This window comes from Mus pahari, chromosome 9, assembly GCF_900095145.1.
Source record: "Mus pahari chromosome 9, PAHARI_EIJ_v1.1, whole genome shotgun sequence".
Classification (NCBI taxonomy): domain Eukaryota; kingdom Metazoa; phylum Chordata; class Mammalia; order Rodentia; family Muridae; genus Mus; species Mus pahari.
Window position 1 is genome coordinate 40,342,822 of NC_034598.1, and position 21,457 is coordinate 40,364,278.

The 21,457-nt window shown below is 54.9% G+C and overlaps 2 protein-coding genes across 4 annotated transcripts in view; both read right to left on the minus strand.

The window, feature by feature from the left end:
* Positions 1 to 1,007: 1,007 nt before the first annotated feature.
* On the minus strand, positions 1,008 to 8,229 carry Susd2 (sushi domain containing 2). The gene is made up of 15 exons (XM_021205225.1): positions 8,101 to 8,229; positions 6,797 to 7,004; positions 6,455 to 6,606; positions 5,778 to 5,945; positions 5,121 to 5,295; positions 4,801 to 5,002; positions 4,531 to 4,616; positions 4,181 to 4,449; positions 3,942 to 4,085; positions 3,689 to 3,847; positions 2,713 to 2,961; positions 2,338 to 2,598; positions 2,062 to 2,238; positions 1,881 to 1,986; positions 1,008 to 1,741 (listed from the first exon to the last, which is right to left on the minus strand). The coding sequence occupies exons 1-15, from the start codon at positions 8,168 to 8,170 to the stop codon at positions 1,717 to 1,719; spliced, it is 2,451 nt and encodes an 816-aa protein (XP_021060884.1). The 5' UTR covers positions 8,171 to 8,229; the 3' UTR covers positions 1,008 to 1,716.
* A 2,173-nt stretch (positions 8,230 to 10,402) lies between these two features.
* Positions 10,403 to 21,457, minus strand: part of Cabin1 (calcineurin binding protein 1) — a 110,091-nt gene continuing 99,036 nt past the window's right edge. For all 3 annotated transcript variants that reach the window (XM_029542698.1, XM_021204736.2, XM_029542697.1), the window contains exons 32-37: positions 20,749 to 21,426; positions 19,561 to 19,635; positions 16,837 to 17,104; positions 12,244 to 12,408; positions 11,074 to 11,300; positions 10,403 to 10,924 (exon numbers count right to left, since the gene is read on the minus strand). In XM_029542698.1, the coding sequence (XP_029398558.1) occupies positions 10,781 to 10,924; positions 11,074 to 11,300; positions 12,244 to 12,408; positions 16,837 to 17,104; positions 19,561 to 19,635; positions 20,749 to 21,426 (1,557 nt within the window). In that variant the 3' untranslated portion in view covers positions 10,403 to 10,780. The remainder of the gene's footprint in view (positions 10,925 to 11,073; positions 11,301 to 12,243; positions 12,409 to 16,836; positions 17,105 to 19,560; positions 19,636 to 20,748; positions 21,427 to 21,457) is intronic.

The following is a 21,457-nucleotide window of genomic DNA, read 5'->3' on the forward strand; positions in this document are numbered from 1 at the left end:
ATGGGGGCGGAGCGGGGACAGGGGCGGGGATTGGGATGTCAGAACCAATGAGGCCGTCCCCTCATCTAGCATCCTGGGTGCTCCATCCTTTAAGCCGGTAGTTCCCAGTCGTTTACACATAATGTGCCCCTTCATTCAGTTCTTTCTGGAAACCCTCGGAGGGACCTACTCCTGCTGCTCAGCTCTTCCATTTCTTGCCAGGACTTCTGGCTAGGGGTAAAGTTAAATCAGAGAAATCTGGACTCTTGTTCAGCTGGACAAACCCGTACAACCTTTCTGAGACTTCTGAGTCTGGGGGGTGTGGGGTGTGGGTTGTGCAGAAACCTTGGCCGTGGGTGTGGCCAAACGGGCAAGGGCTATCATTCCCAACCACTTAGGATCTGGCACTTCTACGGTCACTAGGATTCCCTGTTCCTGCGCTCTTCTGCCCCCGCGTGCCTACTCCTGAAATTGCAGAACACAATAAGTCCTATGGAAACTTCCTTACCGGGATTCGGTAGGTGGAGCTCTACCACACTCTCTGTCTGAGATATAAGAAAACAATTCTGACCCTACCCTACTCTGCCTAGGCCCTTCATAGCCCTCATTCAGGGGCCTTGGGCCCCGCTGGTCTTTCTGCTGCGTACTGATCTGTGCTTCCAAGAGAGTCGATCTAGGTCAAATAAATGAGGTTTAATTCTGTGCCTATCTGAGAAGTGGCAGCATCTGGGCAGGGTTTGGAGCCCAAGCCAGGCTTGTACAAGGTATGTTTTTCTCTGAGAACACCAGAGTGGGATGCTGCCTTTCCTGCGAGCAGCCCAGCAGCTCATCAACAATTGAACAAGTGTCACCGGGTCTGGGGAGGAGGTGGTATTAGCCAGAGGGCACCTGCCTCTTTCATCTCATGAGCTATTGAGCCTTCCCATTGGGTACCACCATTCCTCTTAATCCCACCCTGTCCGTGGAAAAGCTCGGGAGAGACTATGCCACAGGAAGCAGGAGCAGAGGAAGCAGGAAGCAGGCGGGGCTCAAACTCTGATGCTATTAGTGGGTGATCTCACGGACAATTATGGAACCTTGGGAAAACACAGACAGGAACCAGGAAAGATGTAACATGAGCTTGTTTTCTTGTATGGGGATGGAAGGGAGTTCCTGAGTATGTTAGAGAAGAAGTAAGAGTGGAAGCCTGGGGTACAAAAGAGGTCTCTTCTCTGCTAGACAGTTCTTTCTCCCTGCTCAGGCCCCGAGGCCACGATTCACTGTGGGACTGAACCAACCTGAGCTCTCAAGTTGGGCCATGGGGCAGAAATCAAGGCAGCTTAGCTCTGGGGGCCCTCACAGGAGGGCAGGCACCAGGTTTCAGTTTATCAGGCTCTGGGGAGTGAGGGACTGAAATGTGAGCTTCCAATGCAGGGCTTGGGTCATAGGTACTCCAGTTCTAGGATGGACAAGAAGGCCATCCCTTAAGTCTGAGAAGTTAGAGCCATGAGCAATAGACAAAGGAAGTGCAGGTTACTGATGGAGAAGTGTTGGGGGCAGGGTTCGGGAGTTAAGACTATCTGGTATCATGTCTCAGTCAGAAGGACAGGCTAGGACAGGTATTGGATCCATAGTGTTACTATGGATACTAGATATGGCATTCATAGGACTAGGGTACACGTTCTTTGCACTTCTCCCGGGGAGGCTGGGTCTTGACGAGCACATGGCCCGATGCTGTCAGCCAAGAGTGCTCTGGTCTCAGGGCTGTGAGCTCCACATGGTCCTAAAACAGAGATGGGTTTCACGTGGCACCGGACTCCTGCCAGCCGCTCTTAGGTCCTAAGAAAGCTGAAGAGCGACAGGGATGGGGGTGGCAGGGGTGGGGGTTCTTGAGTGATGTCCTCACACAGGTACGGTCTTACATGTCGCTCTTCCTGCGGCGATGGAGCATCATATAGATGATAGAGATGAGCGCCACTATGGCCAGGCCTCCGAAGATGATACTCAGTAGCACCGTGTAGCTCCGCCCTGAGAGAGATGAAAGTGGTGACAAAGGCCAGGAAGGCACAGGTGTGTAGAGGCAGGATGGGAGAGGCGGCTCACCTGGCTGACACTCTGGTGTAGGCGTAGACCACTTTCCATCAGCCTGACAGGTGCTACTCTCCGGCCCCGCCAAGCTGTAGCCATTGTCGCAGCTGAATCGGACAACGGATCCCTCCAGGTACCTCAAACCTTCCTTGTGCCCGTTCGCAGGTGGGGGTAGCCAGCCACAGGATACCACTGGGATATGGGCAGAGGACAGGCCTGAACTGCTGGCCACTGAACGGGGGGCTAGGCGATCTGAGAGGTCCACCCCTTGAGCCCCTCCCCACGCCCTACCAGGCTGCAGGCTCTTCAGACGGTGCTGGTGCAGTTGGTGGGCAATTCGGGTGGCGTTGCCCACACTCGGGCTTCCTGTGCTCATCACGTCAAGGATGCAGAAATGGTCGCCCTCACACAGTCTGGCCACATCTTCTGTCTGGCTGGGGCTGAGTGTGGTCTCATCAGGGAAGAGCGGTCTGAAGTTGGGGTCATGCTTGGGTTGGTTGACCAGAAGCCAAGTGTCATAGGTAAACAGGGAAGATGTGTTGGAAACAGCCCCTGGGGAGACAGGTGTCACTCTTGTGCTCCCCGCCACAGACATGTTTCTCTCCTCAACCCACTGTGTCACCCTGACCCAATCCCTCCTCACCCTCCCTACCCTGGGTCACTCACAGTCGGCTCCAAACTGGAACACCTGCTGAGCGCTGGCATTCAGGGGCAGGACCTGCCCATTGCGCAGGGTGAAGTCATCCCTGGGATTATCGTTGAGTGTCCCCAGGAGACCACGGGTATGGGTCAGAAACTTCTCAGGCAACAGGATGCTCACACTCAGGAAAGGACCTTGGACACTGACCTCGAGGCCAGCCCCCGATGACAACATGATGGACACCTTATCCTGAGCAGCCACTGACAGGAACATGCCTAGCCACAAGTAGAGATGGCTTAGGGTTACTCTCTAGGGCCCTGTGTTCTGCCCCTCCACCTCTTGACACAGCCCTGAGGGAGGGTAGAGGATATACATGTTAGGAACTAAGATACACCTGTCTGCTGACTGTGCCGTGCTAGCTCTCCCAACTCACATCTACATGCATTCAGACGCCCTGATGGGCTCAAGGCTATCCCCTGCAGGGATTCCTCCTCCTCCATGCTGAGCCTGAATGTCAGGGGTCAATCCCTGATGAAGCTACAGCAGCCTGGCCCTTCCTGAGGGTCTTTGCATACGATGTTCTCACCCATTCCCACCAGGAGCCATCTCATTGCTCAGCTCTGGAGCAATACAGCCTGGTGTCAGGGGAGTTGGAGGCTGTGCTATGGCTCCCGGCTGGCACCTCCCATCACTGTGGACGTTAGGCTTCTCTGGGCTACGTGGAGGACTAGCTGTGCTTGCCCTTGGCCTTCCAGGACTCTGTGTAGGCCCTACTGGTTAACACAGGCACTCCCGTGGATGTGAAGGTATGCGAACAGACCTCAGGTGGAGCAACCGCCCTCATTGGCCTAAAACAGTCACAGATGGTGCCTAACCTGGCCGTGTGGTTCTTGACTTCTGCCTTTGTATTTGAGCCAGAGTCTATCACAGCCTACAGCCAGGACGAGGGACAATGGGAAAGCCACGGGTAACCTGCTGACCATACTTGGCTGCACCACTTACCCTTCAGGTCCATCCAATTTTGTTCAGTGAAACTGAGCTTTTTCTGATTCAGCAACACTTCCAAGACCTGAGACCCGCCAGCTAACCGCACCTCTATCACATCCGAGTTACCTTCTTGGACGGCCACTGCAGTCAACCCTGTGCCACGGGCCTGGGTGCCTAGGTGGGGGTTCACAATGGGGCTCTTGTCTACTACCCTGGATGACCCAGCAGTGCCACCCCCCAATGTAGAGGCCATGCGACCCTGCCTCACCATTGGGCATTTTCCCAGGCTGGGCTCGGCCCTGCACTCTCAGATCAGTCAGGGTGGTCTCCAATAGCACATACTCGCCATTGCCGCTGAACGAGAAGCTGATGCCATCGAAGGTGACAAAATGGGGGTCCCCAAAGGCAGAGGCTGAAGCGAAAGCCGAGAATCAGGTAGATTTCTTTGGTCTTTCCCACCCAGGCAAGACCCTCCCTCTGTGTTGAGGTACCCAGGCCAGCACCTACCCAGGCGAGGGGGTGTGTAGCTGCGGCAGTCACTGGAGGGCCGGCGCTTCATATAGCGGGGACACTCGGGAGCCCAAAGACAGCAGTAATAGAAGCTGATGACGTCATAGAGCCAATGAGACATGCCGGGCACGCGGGGAGGAGTGCGGTATGGGGGCGCGCCCCAGTCGTGGCCACGGTCAGGGGTGCTGCCACTTGTCGAGTCTGAGGTCAGGAGCTGTGTCCCTGCTGCCGTGTAGCAGCATTGCTGGCCTGAGCCATACCTGGGGCTAGGGTAAGAGCAGGTCAGGGCCACTGTTGCAGCTGCCCGCAAGCCCTGCCCATCCCTTATCTCTGATTGGGTAGCTCACCTGGCTTGCACAGAGCGCACACAGTGCACAGCCCCTGGGTGGTAGGTGCATACGCTGCCATGTTCAATGTCACAACCATAGTCAGTCTGCAGAATATCCAGGGCCTGTCACCAGAGCTCTGCATTCCCTCGTTCTCCCTGGGAACCAACCCCAGGAGATCTTTCAACCCCACCCTACCTCCTGGCCGGCCTCTGTCTAACTCAGTCAGGGAGATTGGCCCCTCCTGTCCTCCACCCGCTCTCTGGGGCCCTACTGGGTTCAGGGGCTTACGAAGAAGCGGCCAGAATCAGCCCTGGCCTGGGCCAGGGTGCAGGGGCAGTCTGGCAGCTCCGTCAGGAAGTTGGGTAGTTGGTCTTCCAATGCCTCCCAGGCCAGGCATTGTGCTCGGGCCCAGGCTACAGAGTCTGCCCGGAAGTCATCACCCAGGTGCCAGGCCAGTGCATGATCGTTGGTCCAGAGTGCCAGCACATCACTGCAGTAGAAATGATATGTGCCAGCTAAACACCCAACCCACACCCCTGGGGCTTCTTCAGCAAGCTCTGCAAGCCCGCAGCAGGTGATTCCACTGCATCATCTGCTGAGGCCCTTACTTCTGTCCTGGATAGTTCCTGCTGCTGCTGATCCTCAGAGCACCCACTTTCCACCTCTGGTACTGAGGTGATGCGGGTTTGGGGATGAAAGTAAAGAAGCCGATATTGGGGATGTCTGTAGCCAAAGGGTACAGATAGGACCACTTCGCGGTCCAGTTCCCAGAGTAGGGTTTTCCTGGGGGAAGAGGAAACCTTGGTCAACCCTCCAAGGATCCCTCCCTTCCCTCAGTCTCTGTCACTGATAGCCTGAATGGAGGAAAGAAAGTAATAGATGCTCCCCCGTGGGCTGTCATGTTCTGATGCTTAAGCAGGGTCCCTGGCTTGTGTGACCAGCGGGGACATGCTTGAATCACTGGCCCTGCTTCATGTTGGGCTTAGAGGAGATGGGGTTGATGTGGCTGCTTCTGTCTTCACTATATACCATCTATTTAATAGTCACAGCATCCAACACTCCCACTGTCTCTGGGGCCCATCATGTATGCCAGAAGTCGCTGCTGTTTTCGTCTAGCTGCAAACCCCTCCTTGATCTCCACCACCAGACTGAAATCTCTTCTTCTTCTCCACACCCCTTCCTCCATCCCCACCTGAGACGACTCCTCTCACATCTGAGTGTCTGAAAGTTCCTGACACCTCCATCCACCCCTTGGCAGGCCCCACCTGTCTCCTCATAGCCCCACAGCTCAATGGTGACGGCCGGCGTGGGCAGCGCTGAAGTGTCCCAGGTGAGACTGAGGTTTCCCCCGGTGTCTGCAGTGCCGTAGTACTGCCAACGGGTCTCATTCACCAGCTGGCTCTTCTCGGATTCAGACACTTTGTAGGGATGTGCTGGACAGAGGGGCGAGTCCGTAAGGAATGAGTGAAGACTTAATGGTGCCCAGGAGGCCTGGAGGGTTCCGAGAACCTCCAAGAGACACACAGACAGCAGTCAGGTGATGGTCTCCCTCAGGGTCTCTTGGAAGGAAGATACCATGGCGGGGAAAGATAAAGGGTCTGACCTGCAGAACTGAGGACCTAGGACAGATCACGCCTCTCATCTGGCCCCTCCCCAGGCCCTTGCTGAGGAACCATCAGGGGGCTGCGTCTGAATCAGACCCCCATGGCTCCAACTCCATGTGGGCTGGGGACTCTGGTCTAGATGCCAGGGGTGGTGTAATAAGTGACAGCAACCCTCGCCCAAAGGACTGGTTCAGCCAGAGCGACAGGTAAGCAGACTGGGGCACATGGATTAGTGTTGGGGAAAGTCCCCTGGCCTTGGGTTGCAGATGGGAACCTGGGCCCAGGGAGGGTGGAGTCTACGAATTTAACAGCCTAGCCTGGCTTGACAGAGAGCTCACCAGCTAGCCAAGTGCCTGCGCGTGGGAAGGAGCGGCCATTGTCCATCGATATGGTGAAGGGAATATAGCCACTTTCGTAGAGCAAGGGTGATATGCAGTGCACTTGATAGAAGCTGTCGACATAGCCAAGGGTCTGAATACCCTCCTTAAACCTGAGGGACAGAGATGGTGGCGGCAGCCTGAGCCAAACGCTATGGAAACGGGTTAGGCTAGGTGTGCCTGTGTTCTTCTGCCTGCCCTCGGTCCCAGGGTGCTACCTCCAGCTCCCCCACTCTCTGCTTGAGATTGAGCATGTAGAAGCCCCAATGGCCCAGCTGTTTAGGTCCCCACCCCTCCCCCCACCTGCAAATGACACCATCAGTAGAGTCAGTCCACTTTAAATGTTGCACCACAAAGTCTTTGCCACCCATCATGGAGCCTGAGGAGGGCGAAATCTCTAGGCAGTAGTTCAGAAAGTCTTTACAACAGGTACCAAGGCCCGAGCAGGTTGGGTGACAGGAACAGAGTCCATCCTGTGCCCCGCAGCGCAGGGAGCAGCTTCCCTGGGCACCTGGAGAAGAAAGCCCCGTGTCCCGGGGTCAGCTGCCTGACCAACAGGGCCTGCCTGTGAGAAGCGTCCATTAGACCGACCAGGAGTTGCTATGGCTATCAAATGGTGCAGTGGAAAGCCACCGGCTCTGTGGGCGGGGCTCCATTTTAGCACAGGTAATGGAGTGGCTTTGTGGGTGCTCGCACTTTCTGAGGCTAGGGCACATAGTCACCAAGAGTCCTACTGAAGGCCTGGGAGGGAATGTTATCTGGGTTGAGCTTGTCCCTTCTCTTTCTGGGGGTGGGACACAGTTGCGTCTTGGAGAGCCTCACCCTCTGAGAAGGCAGCCAGGACACTCCCTTTTTAGGGGACAGGAGGGAACATTCCAGTGAGGGTTCCAGCGCAGTGTAGTTGGGAGTACCCTGTAGAAACTGCGGAATATCCTGTCTAGGCCTGGCTGATCAGCCCACTTCCTCTGTGGGCTCTGGAGACCTGTGGCAGGGCTGTACTTCAGCCCTAGAGCTGAAAAGTGGAGACTGGGGTAGGGTACGAGTTCCCAGGCCAGACCACACCTTCCCCAGACCCTTGATGGAGATCCACCAGGAGCCAGGCTGTGATCTTAGCCATTAGACCACCTCACTAAGCTTATACTCCAGAGCAGCAATAAATATTTATTGGCTAAGGTTTAATGACTGTGAAGGGTGTGGGAAGATGCTTCAAGATGCCATGAGATAAAGTACCAGAAGGGTGGTGGCCATGGCTCTAAGCTCATCTTCCTGCTAGACTTTCTTGGTTGCGCTGAGAAGGACCAGCATAGGGACAGACGAGAGGTCAGGGTTCCCTGTGTGATTGCACCGTTCACAGAGTCTGGGCTGCAGACACTTTGGTCTTCTGGGATTCCCTCCCAGGCCCTTATGTGAGTGCAGGATGAGCTTGGTTCAGACCTCCCATCTCCACCAGAAGTGTCTAGATCCAGGAACCCCCCAGTACTTCCCAGTGCAGTTACAGATGGACTGCTAGATGGACAGACAGCTGAGCCCAGAGGGGTGTCTGCTTAGAGCCTGGCTGATCAGGCAGACGAACAGGGAGGGGTCAGAAAAACAAAGTGGGGGCATACCTGCTGTGAGCCCGGGGCCTGGGATTGTCGAGAGCAGCGTCAAAATCCAAGGCAGGAGGGCCAGCTTCATGGTGTTCCCTGTGTCTGCAACCAGCAGGCAGCACAGTGGCTCAGAGATTTGCAGGGCAGGCTCTTGCCTGGCGGGCTAGACCCCGCCTCCTGACCCCGCCCAGCATTCTGCGGCATCACTCCTCCCCTCCTCTGCCCTCCCCGCCCCCCTCTCTCAAAGTCCACAGGTGCGGATAGACTGGCAGAGCCCGATGTGCCTAGTTAGCACATTCTTGTCGCATCATCACAGCCTTGGGACCCCGTGTGAGAATGAGGGGCTGGAGAGTCCAGATGCTAAGACCTTTGGCACCTGCCGAGCCCAATGTTGAGACAGCTCAGATCCTGGGGTCACAGTCCGGCCTTGTGTGCGAGGTTTCTGCTGGGTGGGTGGTGAAGTCCTGGCCCCTCAGGGCAGACCTAGACCTCTGCTTGCCCTAGGGGTGTTGCTAACACACACAGTCTGACAGTCGGAGGTGGAGCAAGGATTAATCTGTTTGGATTGTTAGCACATGGCATGGACTTGAGACCTGGTCATTTCTGATGAATAGCCAGCTTCAGAGTCACTACCGAAGACAAGACTGAGGAGCCCAGGGCTGAGGCGAGCCTAACTCCAGTGTTGTCAGTTGGGGAGCTAGCAGATCCTGTTAAGGGTTCTCTCTCCAAGCTTCTGCACAGGAGGAAGGAGCCTGGTGGAGACCTTCGGCTTCTGGGAGACCTTGATACCAAGGTGACTCATGAAGGACGCCAAAGCTGGGACTCTCATTCAGGGATTGTCACCTGGGCTAGACATCAGGACAGGGGAGCTGTAGTGTTTCAGTGCAGACACACTGGCTAGCCTCACGGTGGAGGAGGAGCTCGGGTGGCTGGCTTGTGAACCGAAGCCACCTGATCTGTGATTCTCCTCTGGTCCTGGGTCTTAGCCAGCCTACTGTTCTGTGGGCCTGGTCCCCTCTCGCTTAGTGTGACTACCCAGAACTAGTCGGGGCTGGAGATGACCGTGTCTCCCATGAGTGTCTGAGGAAACCTGAGGTGTAGGAGTGGGAACCAACTACTCCTAAGGTAACCCTGTCCCTATTATACCTGCAACCCCATAGGCGTTGAGAAGTCACCACCTTCCAGGGGAAAGAAAATCTACTAAGCCACAAGGGCCTCCAGATGGGTGCTTTTGTGCACACACTGAGGTCCTGTGGTGGGAACAGTCGATGCTAACAACCCAGGCCCAGGGTTGAGGGGACTCCCTACCAAGAGAGGCATGGGTAAGCAGAGGAGTATGACTAAGTGACTGCTGTCCCCAGTGTCTTGGCTGTCCAGATGGTTGGCCTAGTGAGGACCCATCCTGGGTTGCCACGATTCCAATCCATGGCCTTGGATTATTAGGTCTAGTCAATGGATTCTTTCTTCTCCGTTGAGGGCTCAGTTTATGGCGGCACAAAGGGGTATGGACTTGAGACCTGTGTCCATTCTGGTCTAGTTTGCAAGGAGAGATAAATGGGGCTCTGAAGTGCTGTGGGTGACCACGGTCATGGCAGGCAGGTATGAGGTGCTAGGACTCAAGTATCTCCAAGATAAATGGTGTGGAGCCCAGGAAGGGCAGGGCTGTGATTCTGTTTTAGTTGAGTGTGCCTTAACCTCACTCAGGATGCTCAGGCAGGGCTGGCCTGGCCGATCCAGGCTATACAGCACGATCTTCTAGGGCTTCAATTTGGCTTCTCCTCAAATCTTACGTTTTTATTTTGCTGTCTGTCTGTACACTACATGTGTTGCAGCACCTGCAAAGGCCAGAAGGGAACATTGGCTCTCCTGGAACTGGAGTTGAGAGCTGGATGTGGATTGCAGTGCGTGCGTGTGTGCAGGGGATCAGAGCATCGCGTGCCCTTAAGGACTGAGCCAACTCTCCAGTGCCTCAATGTTCCTTTTAAGCCAGCAGCCGACATGCATTCTGTCCTGGGTGCCACACTAGCGTAGCTGGTCCTGTGGGGAGGATCTATGACGCAGTAAGTCTCCCTCCTGGGCTGCTCTTCCCCATGGTGCCCTTGGCTAACTCCCCAGCATCACCTAGGCTCTGCTTTCTTTGTGACTTCCCACAACGGTACAGGAGCTCTAGGAAACCCAATGTCCTCTCAGATAGGGGTCCATCCTTACCCAGTGGAGTCCAGGGAATTCTGAATAGTATTCCCTGGGGTCAGGGAACACATCCCTGCACAGTGAATATCCCCCCATAAGCAAAGAGGCAGAGACTATTTTCCACCTTTATTAGAAAAAGAAGCAACAACAACAAAAAAAGGGGGTGGGCTGGGCTGGGCTCCTAATGATAGCACTCAGCTGTGGGCCTGGTCAGCCGGACATGGGCTTGGAAAGAAAGTCAGTATTTCATTACAAAAGGAAGTGCCATTCCTACTGCACAGACCACAGCCAGTGCGTGTGCCTAAGACAGGCCTTATCTGCCTCTGAACCAGCACAACGTGTGGACAGCCTGAACCCGGGCAGGGTGCTGCAAAGGGGGCTGGGCAGGCCTAGGAGACCACAGGACACGATACCTCACATAGGCTTTTGGTCTTGCCCGGGCCTGGACAAAGGGGTCCCAGGCCTTGTTGTTGCCCTGCTATGGCTGCAGGCCTCTGGGTAGACTCCCTCATACGTCCATAAAGTCGTCATCCTCATCCGTCTCACTCTCCAGCGAGGACTCCTGGCTGGACGTCTCCAGAACCTCCAGGGCTGGCTGGCACAGGCTCTCCTTCCTCACATTGGCGGCGGATTGGGCGGACAGGATGGCTGACTGCACACAGAGAAGGACATGGTCAGGAGTGACTGGCCTTACTCTGAACCTCTTGACATTAACCCAAACTCTCACCCAGGGCACGCAGTAACCTGGGCCCTTCCATGTCTCCCAGTAACTCAAGCCCCTTTCCTGGTACCCACAGTCACCTTCAGCTTCTGCTTGGTCTCCTCCGAGATGCTGCCTTTGGGGGAAAGCAGGGTAGGGGTAGGTGGTGTGACGGTGATCTCAGGAGGGAACTTGGTGGTGGCCGAGGGGATCACCAGCTTTGGCATGTTGGGCAGGAGGCGGGATTTGGCCCTGCTGGACTCAGTTTTGCCTTGATGGCTCTCAGCCGTCTGGATACTTCCACTGCTGGGGACCTTAGTGCTGGAGGCTGTTGAGAGACCTGAGTTTAAGTTCCCTTGGCCTCCTTAGTTTGCCTGTCTTCTCTGCTAAGAACTCAGATTCTTCTACAGGACGTCAAGAGGGCCCACATCATGGATGCCTTTCTGGCCTGCCTAGGTTGACTGTCAGGGTCTCAGTCTCATCTCTGTTGCAGCCCTTGGAATGCCAGGCTTATATCTGTAGGTAGGCACAACACGGGAGCATCGGTGGACTCTAGTGGCTCTTCTGAGATTTCTCAGGGATTCTGAAAGGTCCCCAGCACCGAAACAACACAAACCTTATATCTTCTGAACCATTCCCTCCCAAGCAGGGGTTACAGGCTGGCCCTAGTCCACTCTGTATCTCCTGGAGGCCAGAGGCAGTCCGGGCTATGGCAGAGTGCAGATCTGGAACCTGGCAGCTGCTGGGAGCTGCAGGACCTGGGAGCAGCCTAGCTGTCCTGGCATGGCTCCACATTCTTTCAGCCTCATCTCTTTAAAAGGAGTGGGAGCTTATCCAGGGCCTGCCTGGTCTTTGTGAGCTGGCGCCATGTCCTTCCCTCTTGAGTGGTCTGTGGGAGACCTGGCCAAGAGGTCTCGAGGGGCCTAACTGGTAGAGGGGCTGGAAGGAATAAGGGAGGGTATGTTTGTGCTCCCTCAGTGCCCACAGGGACACCTCAGTGAGGGGGCACAGACTCTTACCAACATAGTACTCCCCTGGGCTCTGTAGTTCTACAGGCCAAGAAAGACACTGCCCAGTAGGACCCTTCTGTGGAGCTGGGGGTGAAAGGAGGCTGTGGGTCCTGCTGATGGCCTCAGACAGACTCCAGTCAGGACTGTCCTCATTCCCTCCTGTGCTCCGTACATCTGTCTGTCCTCAGTCAGACACCCATGGCTGTTGTCTGTGTGCAGCCTAGCGGGAGCTGGTGTGGGGCTGCTCCTAACTGGCCTTACCTTGGCTGCAGGTGGGCTCAGCTCCTGTCTGGCAAGCAGCCTCCACTGGCCAGCAGTGCTGCTCAGCCAGGGGACCTGTGGCAGCCATTTTCATCTGGTGACTGTGCCGTGGTTCTTGGGGTAGAAAGCTGATGCCCTCTGTCACTCCTGACACCTCTTCTCCCTCTATGGAGACACAGGCCAATGACAGGTAACACTCCCATTCCCTGGAGCAAGCCACCCTCCCCCCATCCCTGGGATCCATGTTTTTGTGCCAGGCCTTGCAGGCCCTGACTATGCCCTAGGACCCTATGACAGGGGAATGTGGCGCTCCACAGGGGCCAGGGACAAGCAAAGCACAGACAGGTCATTTCAAGAATTGTTATCACACCTTAAATAGACTGTGTCTGTGTGTGTACAGTGGGACCTGACATAGTCAGGGCCATAATCAGAGCCCTTTTTGGTCTCCATGAGGTGGTACCATGCCCTTCTGTCCTGAAGGACAATCTGTGGGAAACCTGGCTAGAGTTTTGAGGGTCCCGCCTGGCCAGAGAGCGAGTCTGTGTTCTAAGCTGCTCATGGGACACAGCTCTTGGACCTAGGTAAGATATTACCATGGCTGTCAGGAGTGGGCTAATGTGTGAGGGTCCCTATCCCTCCTCCTGCTCACAGGAATGGTGATTACAATCAGAATAAAAACCACCAAAGCTGTCAACTAAGACCAAAGTAGGCAGAGAACACAAGGGTACCATATCTTCCTGCTGAGCACAAGGCAGGGCCTTGGAACTGATCACAGTGTGGTTGGATGGAACTAGGGACACAGCTGTCCCTGCCTTCCCAGTTAGGATCTCTCTTCTACCTCCCCACTCATTCAGCCCACCCTGCCCCTGCCAGGGACAGCCACCCCTCCTCCAGCAGGGAAAAGGCAGGACCCTGAGTGTCATGGAACTGTCCCACCTGAGCTGCCACTTTTCTATCTCTTTATTTAAGGAGGAGTTCTTGCTATGGATCTCAGGAGAAAATCATGAGGTTACCCAGTGTCGGCTCCGGAGGAAGGTAGGTCCTACCACACCCAACTTGGAGAAGACCGTATCTCACCTGACCTGAGCCACTCCCTCTTTTGTCTTCACTGCCTGGCAGTCTGGGTCATAGACAAACAATGGCTGGCAGCGTGGAGCACCTCAGGATTGTCCTGCGGCATTCTTAGCACCACCTCCCAATTGCAGGGTGGAAATCGAGATATACACCAACCAAACTGCCTTCCCTGGGCCCTGACTTAAGGCCATACCCACCCACAGAGGGCAGCACTCCACCTGATGCCGCTGGCTGGCTTAACAGGGGTTTCCTGAGTGGCAGAGGTGGAGTTAGGACACACAGGCAGAACAAATGTCTGACTTTGAGTTGGGGGCAGAGACAAGGATGGCTGTAACTAGCTCGAGGCCAGCCTGGACTTGAGACCCTACTCAAAAAGCCAAATCAAACAAAACTTCCCAAGGGCACTGTCTTTCTAGACGATCTGGATCAATATGGCTGACTTCCCTGAGGTAGGCCAAGGTGCACTCTGGGCAGGATGGGTGTCAGGTGGCTGCCTTCCCTGCAGCAGCAGCCCCAGGCGGCCAAAGTGCCCCCTTACTTGTTTACTATTCATGGTCTTCAACTGTAACAGCAAACACTGCTGAGATTTTTTTTCCAAATACCCGAAAAACAAACAAACAAAACTGGCCAGATGGTGGCAGAGGCATTTAATCCCAGCACTTGGGAGGCAGAGGCAGGCAGAGCTCTGAGTTTGAGACCAGTCTACCCACAAAGTGAGTGAGGACAGCCAGGGCTACAAAGGGAAACCAAACCAAACCAAACCAAACGCTGGTCACGGGGTCCCACAGCCTGCTTCAGGACCGTGTGGAGCCCAGGCTTCCTTCCTAAAAGCATCAGGAGGAGGGTACTGAGGGGGTCCGCGGAGACGCGGACATGGGGAAGATACTCACAGCCAGGGCACCTCTTCCCTCACTAGGGCTAGGCTGGCCGCTCAGAACGCCATTATGAGAAACCATTCCTCTTCTCTGGAGTAGATTTAAAGCCTGGCACCAGGTCTGTGGGGGTTGTCCCGGGAGGCTTGGGGCTTGGCTCAGACTCCCCTGGACTCTCAGGACCTGGACCAAGCTGACATTGTGGCCCCTCCATTCTGTTTCTACTTGCTGTCCTATTTTCTTCACATGACAGCTTCAGGAAAAAGGGACTCTGCTTCACTAAGGTGGTGGGGGCTGGGCACAGGCTGGGACTCCATGGGTAGGCGCAGCAGGCAGTCTAAGCCAGGGCTAGGTCACTGCACTGGCCAGTGTGGAATGCTCCTTGGGAGGCTGTCGGGTAGGCATCTGTGCTCCCAAGTGGCTCAGTCTTCACTTGGCCCTACGTTCTAACTTCTTGCTATTAAAGTCCCCCACATACGTCTGTCAAGGGCCTCTGTAAGCAGGCTGTACCATTAACAGGAACAGCAGACCCAGCCACTCTGCTACACTAGCCTATCATAGCTGGGCAATCTAGGAACTGGTGAGGCATTCTTTCCATGAGAGTTCGACTAGTTCAAGAGATGCAGGATGTGGGCCCTACAGACATAGCTGTTCCAAACTGGTCCCCGTATCACCCCAGAGAGCTCTGGTGATCATGGAAAATCCCCACAAACATGTGCTGGTCTGATCTGAAAGGCAGGCTGGTCAGGGGATGGGTGTGCCCAGGCCTCCTGGCCAGGCCCAACCAAGTTCTTGCTAAGGGCTGTCCCTATCCACATGTGCTAGAGTGCTACCGTGGAATATACGTACAGAGGAGGTGCTCTTCCCCCAGAAATAAGATATGAATTGTAGGATTCTGCTTGCTTGGAGGCAGCCTGCCAGCCAGTGTTCAAAAACGGTGCAGCTGCTTACCTGCTGTGTCAGACAGCGACATCAACAGAACCAGGCAGAGGCCCGATCAAGACAGACAGGCTGTCACCCACTCAGGAGATCAGCTAATGACTTCAACTCTACTGCACAGGAGACCATCAACTAGGAACATCCCACTTAGAACACTGACCCTGGCACCCCAGTCCTCAGATTCCCCAAGGTCGTGGGGCACATGGGTATGGCCTTGGGTCAAGACCCAGGGAAGGCAGCCTGGTGGGTGTCATGGCACTGTAGGCATGACAAGCTGAAGGGAGACCAGCTCAATGGATCTGTGCCAAAATGCAGGGTGGGATGGAGGTGCACAGACTGGTCAGTCAGGTGGAAACCCTCATTCCTTTCTACCCCGCAAATGGGAGACTCCCGACAGGCTCCATGCTGCCAGCCATTGTTAGTCTAGGATCTAGATAAGCAGAGGGTAAGGCAACCTGAGGCGTGGGCCTGTGTGACCCCTGACAGCCACTAAGTTGCTCTGGCTCTGACCCTGTACTCTGAGCTTATCTGCTACCGTGAGTCCAAACCCTATGGTGTGAGGAGATAGAAGTGTTTTGGGCAGCTGAGGGTGGCACCCAGAGCTTTGTGCATGCCCACCTGAGCCCAACTGCCAACTGCCTTGTCCTGTGGCCTTCAGAGGCTCCTCTGGAACAAATGGTGAGTGCCTGGGTCCCTGACCTGGCACAGCCCTCAAGGTAACCTGGGGAGAGCATCTGATGAAAACCCCAGTGCCTGCCATGGAGCCTCCGGGAGGAGCTGGGGGGCGCTTCCAACCCAGCCTCCAATCAGGCAGCAGGGCTAGGGGCTGGCTGTCCCACTGTGCAGATGAAATGGAAGACACAGCAAGGTGCCATGGCTGAAGGTGGCAGCTCTCAGTGTGGCTGGGAGGACAGGCAAACCCTAACAGATGGCTGCGGATTGGGCAGGTGACCATGCGACTAGGGAGCATAGGCCACAGAGCAGGGCCTGAACCAGGGTGAGAGAAGGAAGGGTGGAAGACTGGTCTCTGCTGGACACGTGAGCTAGTTAGGGAACACCTTTGTTATGTCAGTCCCTGTCCTAGCCCATGGTCCACAGGGAGCATGCCTGGGGGTGGGCAGTCAGACCCATCAATCACAGAGCCAGAGCTGCAGTAGTGAAGAGGGCAGCGCCTTGCCCACTGAGGCCGCCGCCTTCTCCCTAGGAAGGTTCCAGAACACGTCCTGCCTGCCATGCTGCCCACCCTGCCTGGTGGCTCCTGATTTTCAGAAGGAATGAGGGTTTCCACCTGACTGACCAGCCTGTGCACCTCCATCACATCCTGCATTTCTTCACAGATCCATTGACCTGGCTCTACCTTCAACTTGTCATGCCACAAGTGGGGACATGTCTGGTCCTGGACACTACCTGGGGCCTCAAAGACTGCGAAGGCCAGAGCCTTCCATAGCAGCCTGGTCTGCACTGGCTTCCTTTCTACTACTGATAAAGCCAACCTTCCTATTTTGGGGCTCTGCTGGGGCAGAACAGGCACAGGGGCAAGAACCACCAATGCTGCTAGCAACTGTGACCTGGACTAGCAGCCAATAACCCCAGGGTTAGCCTGGGGGTGATGGAGGGCACCCCATATGCTTCTTTGCCAATTCCATAGGGGAAGGATTTGTGGCAGCTGGCAGAGGGGAAGCTCCAGGTGAACCGAGGTGGCACTTACCAGGACTCAGAGGGGCCCTGCTGGGGGTAGCCTCTGGCCTGTGTGGCCGGGGAATTCCAGGATCGGTGGACAGATCTGGGGTAGAGGCTGAAGCTGAGGGAGGGCAGGTGATGACGGTAGCCAGTACAGGCTTGAGGTGGGAGTCACTGGGCCTCTGGAGAGCATCAGGTGCTGTGGGGTCAGGTACCGTGGGGACCACTGTTGCAGGGAAGAAATTCTCTCTGCTGTCCTTGGGGTGCTTGGGGGTAGTGGGCGCATCTCCTGAGGCCTGTGAAGACAAAGGCTAAGTGAGGAAGGTCAATGGGGGTACTACACTGACCCATGCTAGTCAATTCAGCCCCATAGGTGTGACACTTCATCTGGACATTCTACCAGAACACAACTGACACACAGTTGAGAGTCCAGCTCCTTCTCTTGGAGATATCCACCCATACTAGCAGGGCCTCAGTAAAGACCTCTGGCTTGTCTCCCTGTCCCTTCCTCAGTGCCGGCCTGGGAGGAAGCTCTTTCCTTATGTCTCTATGGACAATGTAGGCCCAGTCTTGGGGCTGTAGGGAGGTGAACCCGGGAGAGGGACTTTCTTTTCTGTTCTTTTTAAAGATTTATTTATTTATATATGTAAGTACACTGTAGGACACTCCAGAAGAGGGCGTCAGATCTTGTTACGGATGGTTATGAGCCACCATGTGGTTGCTGGGATTTGAACTCCGGACCTTTGGAAGAGCAGTCGGGTGCTCTTACCCACTGAGCCATCTCTCCAGCCCCAGGAGAGGGACTTTCTTTTTTTTTTTTTTTAAGTTTTTTTTGTTTGTTTTGTTTTTTTTTGTTTGTTTTTTTTTTTGTTGTTGTTGTTGGAGAGGGACTTTCTAAGGGCCACTAGTGGGCAAGTTCCAAGGGAAAAATCGAACTAGTCTATTCCCTAAACTTGAGACTTTCAGTAGGGAGAACGTGAAGCCTACTTTGAAACTTGAGGGGAGCCTATAGTTAGCTTTTCCTAGAAGAGGCGAACATGTGGAAAGATGAAGAGACAATAAATAGCTCTCTGAGATGCCCCAAGGGAAAAGTGGAGCTATATGTGGTGGTAAGAGGACCCAGGGTACACCATCCCAGTGCGGCCTGGGGAGGGAGTTACAGGCCCTGAGGACCACTTGCCTGGCTCTCTTCTACTCTGGCTTTGTACTCCAGGAGGTGACACTATCTAGCAGCAGGCAGCCTGAAACGTAGGGATCCTATCCTAGTTCTGTCTACTCCATTCCCTTGCCTGGTTCTTCCCGGGCCACTGGCGGCAGCCTCTGCCCACGCACTCTGCGGTGCTGTGTGCGGGCCTTTGGCCTTAGCTCCCTCCTCTAAGAAATGAGGCTCTCTCCTGTCCTTAGTTCCTTGCTAACACAGCACCAGTAAAGGCAGGGTGCTTGCTATTTCCTGATTGGGTTTATCACTTAAGTCCCTTCAAAGTCAGATATAAGCTGGGCCCAGAGGTATACACTTGTAATCCCAGCATTCAGGAAGCTGAGGCAGGAGGGTTGCCACTGAGTTACAGGCCAGCCTGAACTACACAGAATTAGTCTGTCTACCCACATACAAGAAGTTTGGGGGCAATAGTCAAGCAGTAATGCCTGCTGGCTGGTTGCTCAATCCTGCCGAGAACTCTAATCCTCACCTGGGAGGCAGACCACAGACTATGCTCCAAGATGAATCCCTGGGCTGCCTTAGATCTAGAGTTTGGGCAGTGTTGATGACCTCATGCTCTATTCCCCTAAGATAAATACCTGCCAGCCGCTGGGGCTCCTAGGACAAGGTACCCCCAAACACCTGGGCCACCCGTAGGATAAGAAGCTAGACCAGCAATGACATGGAGGCTGTTTTGCCTTTTCTGAGATAAGCCTAAGGCAGCCTCTGACCTGCAGGCTCTCAATGCTTTGGGAGAGTGCAGCTTTGTCCTGCTGGGCCTGCCTCCCATCTCCCAAGTCTTGGCAAGATTAAACATGAGCACAGCCACACACTGCCACACACACACACACTTTTTTTTCCTTTTCTTGAGACAGGACCTCTCTATGTAGACTAGGCTGGCCTCCAACTCACAGAGACCCACTTGCCTTTGCCTCCCGAGTGCCAGGACTAGCAGTGTGCACCACCTCATCTGGCCATCAAGGAGCTCTACCTTATGGGCCTTCTCAGCCCATCCTTAAGGAAGGGCTGGTTCTCACAGCTATCCAACATGCCAGCCCTTCCTACCATCCTGCGATTCTGGCTTCTTCCCTTGCCTATCAGCACCTGGATACCCTGGCTTGGAATGAGCCCCTGGTCCTTATCAAATTCAGTGGCCCCATGTCACTGCATGCCTGCCTCTACCCCATGTTCCTGGCTGTATTGATACTAGTTAGCCCGGTTCTGGTATCACTTCTCTACCAGTCACAAAGGTAAGGCCCTTCCTAGCTGAAGCCAAATGGATAGATGCTGTCCTTCCTACTTATGAAAAGAGCCAAAGCATGGCTCCTTAGGTCACGCGTTTGTCTTGAGTCCTGTCAAGACACTACCTTTTGGGGTACTGACCCATTAACCAGAAGGCTCCTCTACCATGGGTCCATAATGACCACAGGAACCAGATTCAGGGCAGACTTGCCTCTGGGCCAGCAACCCAGGCCTTGGTGTGGGGCAGGATCAGCATGATGAGCCGGCATATGCTGGGGAGCGGGTGGGGAGTGCGTGTTCAGGACAGCTTACCTGTCTCTGGGTAGCAGCCCCAAGGTGGACCTGACAGAACTTCACGGCCTGCTCCAGTGCAGTCTCCTCATCCACCTGAACAGAGAGATGTCTAAATTAGGGGACCGTGGGCCACAGCACATGATCTGCTCCCTTACCTACTTCCCAGTCCAAGAAGGGCACTCCTATGTGGACTATCCTCAGTGAGGACCACGGCTAGCACCCGAGACTGTCACCCAGGTGGGGATGCAGGCCAAAGGTCCATGTATCAACTGCTTGTGCCAGGACTGGTCCCAGTCAACCCTCAGGCTACTTCAAGTTGTTTTCCATGGTCAGTTATTTATGTCATCAAGGGCTGAGAACTGACAGAGGCTTTGAGACCCAATGAAGCTTTCAAATTCATCTGAGAGCTGGGCTTTGAGGCACATGCTCTTAATGTCGGCACGAGAAGACAGGAGCAGGCACTGTATGGTCTCCCCTGCAGGGAACACAGCAGTACCACACTGCTCCTGGGATTTCACAGGAGAAATAATGCTAGTAAGGGGAGGGGGGCTCAAAGGTGCTAGGAAGAACTAACCACACCAGTCACTTCATCTGTTCTGCTCACGAGTTCTGCAGATTTGTTCCTATGGAAAAACATGTATCTGGTGAGGGGTGGGGATCTGGCAAGCTGAGAAGGGTGGCAGAGTCTTGGGGCTGCCATGCTTGGCCTCCTCCTAGCTCTGTTCCTTACACTGGGTACCACAGCCACCCATTTCAGGAAGTGGCTCAAATATATCCAAGTGGTCAAAAGAGGGCTTCCACACACACTCCTATGCGAGACCTGTACCACAGCCACCCATTTCAGGAAGTGGCTCAAATATATCCAAGTGGTCAAAAGAGGGCTTCCACACACACTCCTATGCGGGACCTGTACCGAAGTCTTGTCTTCCTTAAAGGATAAATTCATAGCATACACCTCATTGTTTTCTGTGTCTAAACTTACTACCTATTCATCAGAGAAAATCTAAATAATAAAAAATACACCCCCCCCCCAAAATACACACAAAGTACACAGTGTTAAAGCAGGGGGCACAACCCCTAACACCACCTTAGGGTGGGCTCTGATCCATGTGGCCTCAAGAAGGAACCTCCAGGGAACAAAAGGCCCAGGCAATGAAGGGGCCTGCAGACAGATGCAGTCCCGGGGTCAGTGCACAGGCTGCCCACCTGCTTGATGAGCATGTAAGTCTCCGACATGATCTTCTCGATGCGGCTCAGGTCATAGGCCATGCCCTTCTGGCCCTGCTGCCACACACGGTAGGCATCCAGCAGGAGAGTCTTGCCAGACTCTGTGTCCTCCAGGAGTTTCCTTTTCCGATTAGGCCTTGGAGGTGCCTCCTCAGAGTGCCCCGCTCCCCTGGCCACCATGATAGTGGGAGCAGCAGTTGTGGTGGGGGCTGTTGGGGATGGGGTCTGTGGAGTGGGCTGTTGTCGGGTGCTGATGCTCAGCTCCTCTAGGGAAAGCTCAGCAGACCGGCTCTCAGGGCCCCGGTCCCTTGGGGGGCGGCACGGCAACAGACGTGATGTCTGTTCCAAGTCTGGGTGGCGAACAGCAGCCTCGCTGGTATCCATGGGTTCGATGGGCCCCAGCTGGGGACTCTCTTTGTCTTTCGGCTCCCCACCCTGGTCTGTGTTGTCCCTTGTGTCTGTGACCACTGGCGATTGGTTGAGAGGGCCCACTCTGCCCCCTGGCTCAGGCCCTGGTCCTGAGCCATCAGCTAGAGGTAGCTTCTTGGGGTGTGGGGGGCTTTCCTGGCCATCCTCGGGACTGGCTTTGTGTGAGACATCGGTGGTCATCCTGGCTCCAGAGAGGCCACAGGCCTTGGATCCTGGGTGTTCTAACCCCTACAAGGAAGCCAGACAAGTTACTGGTGCT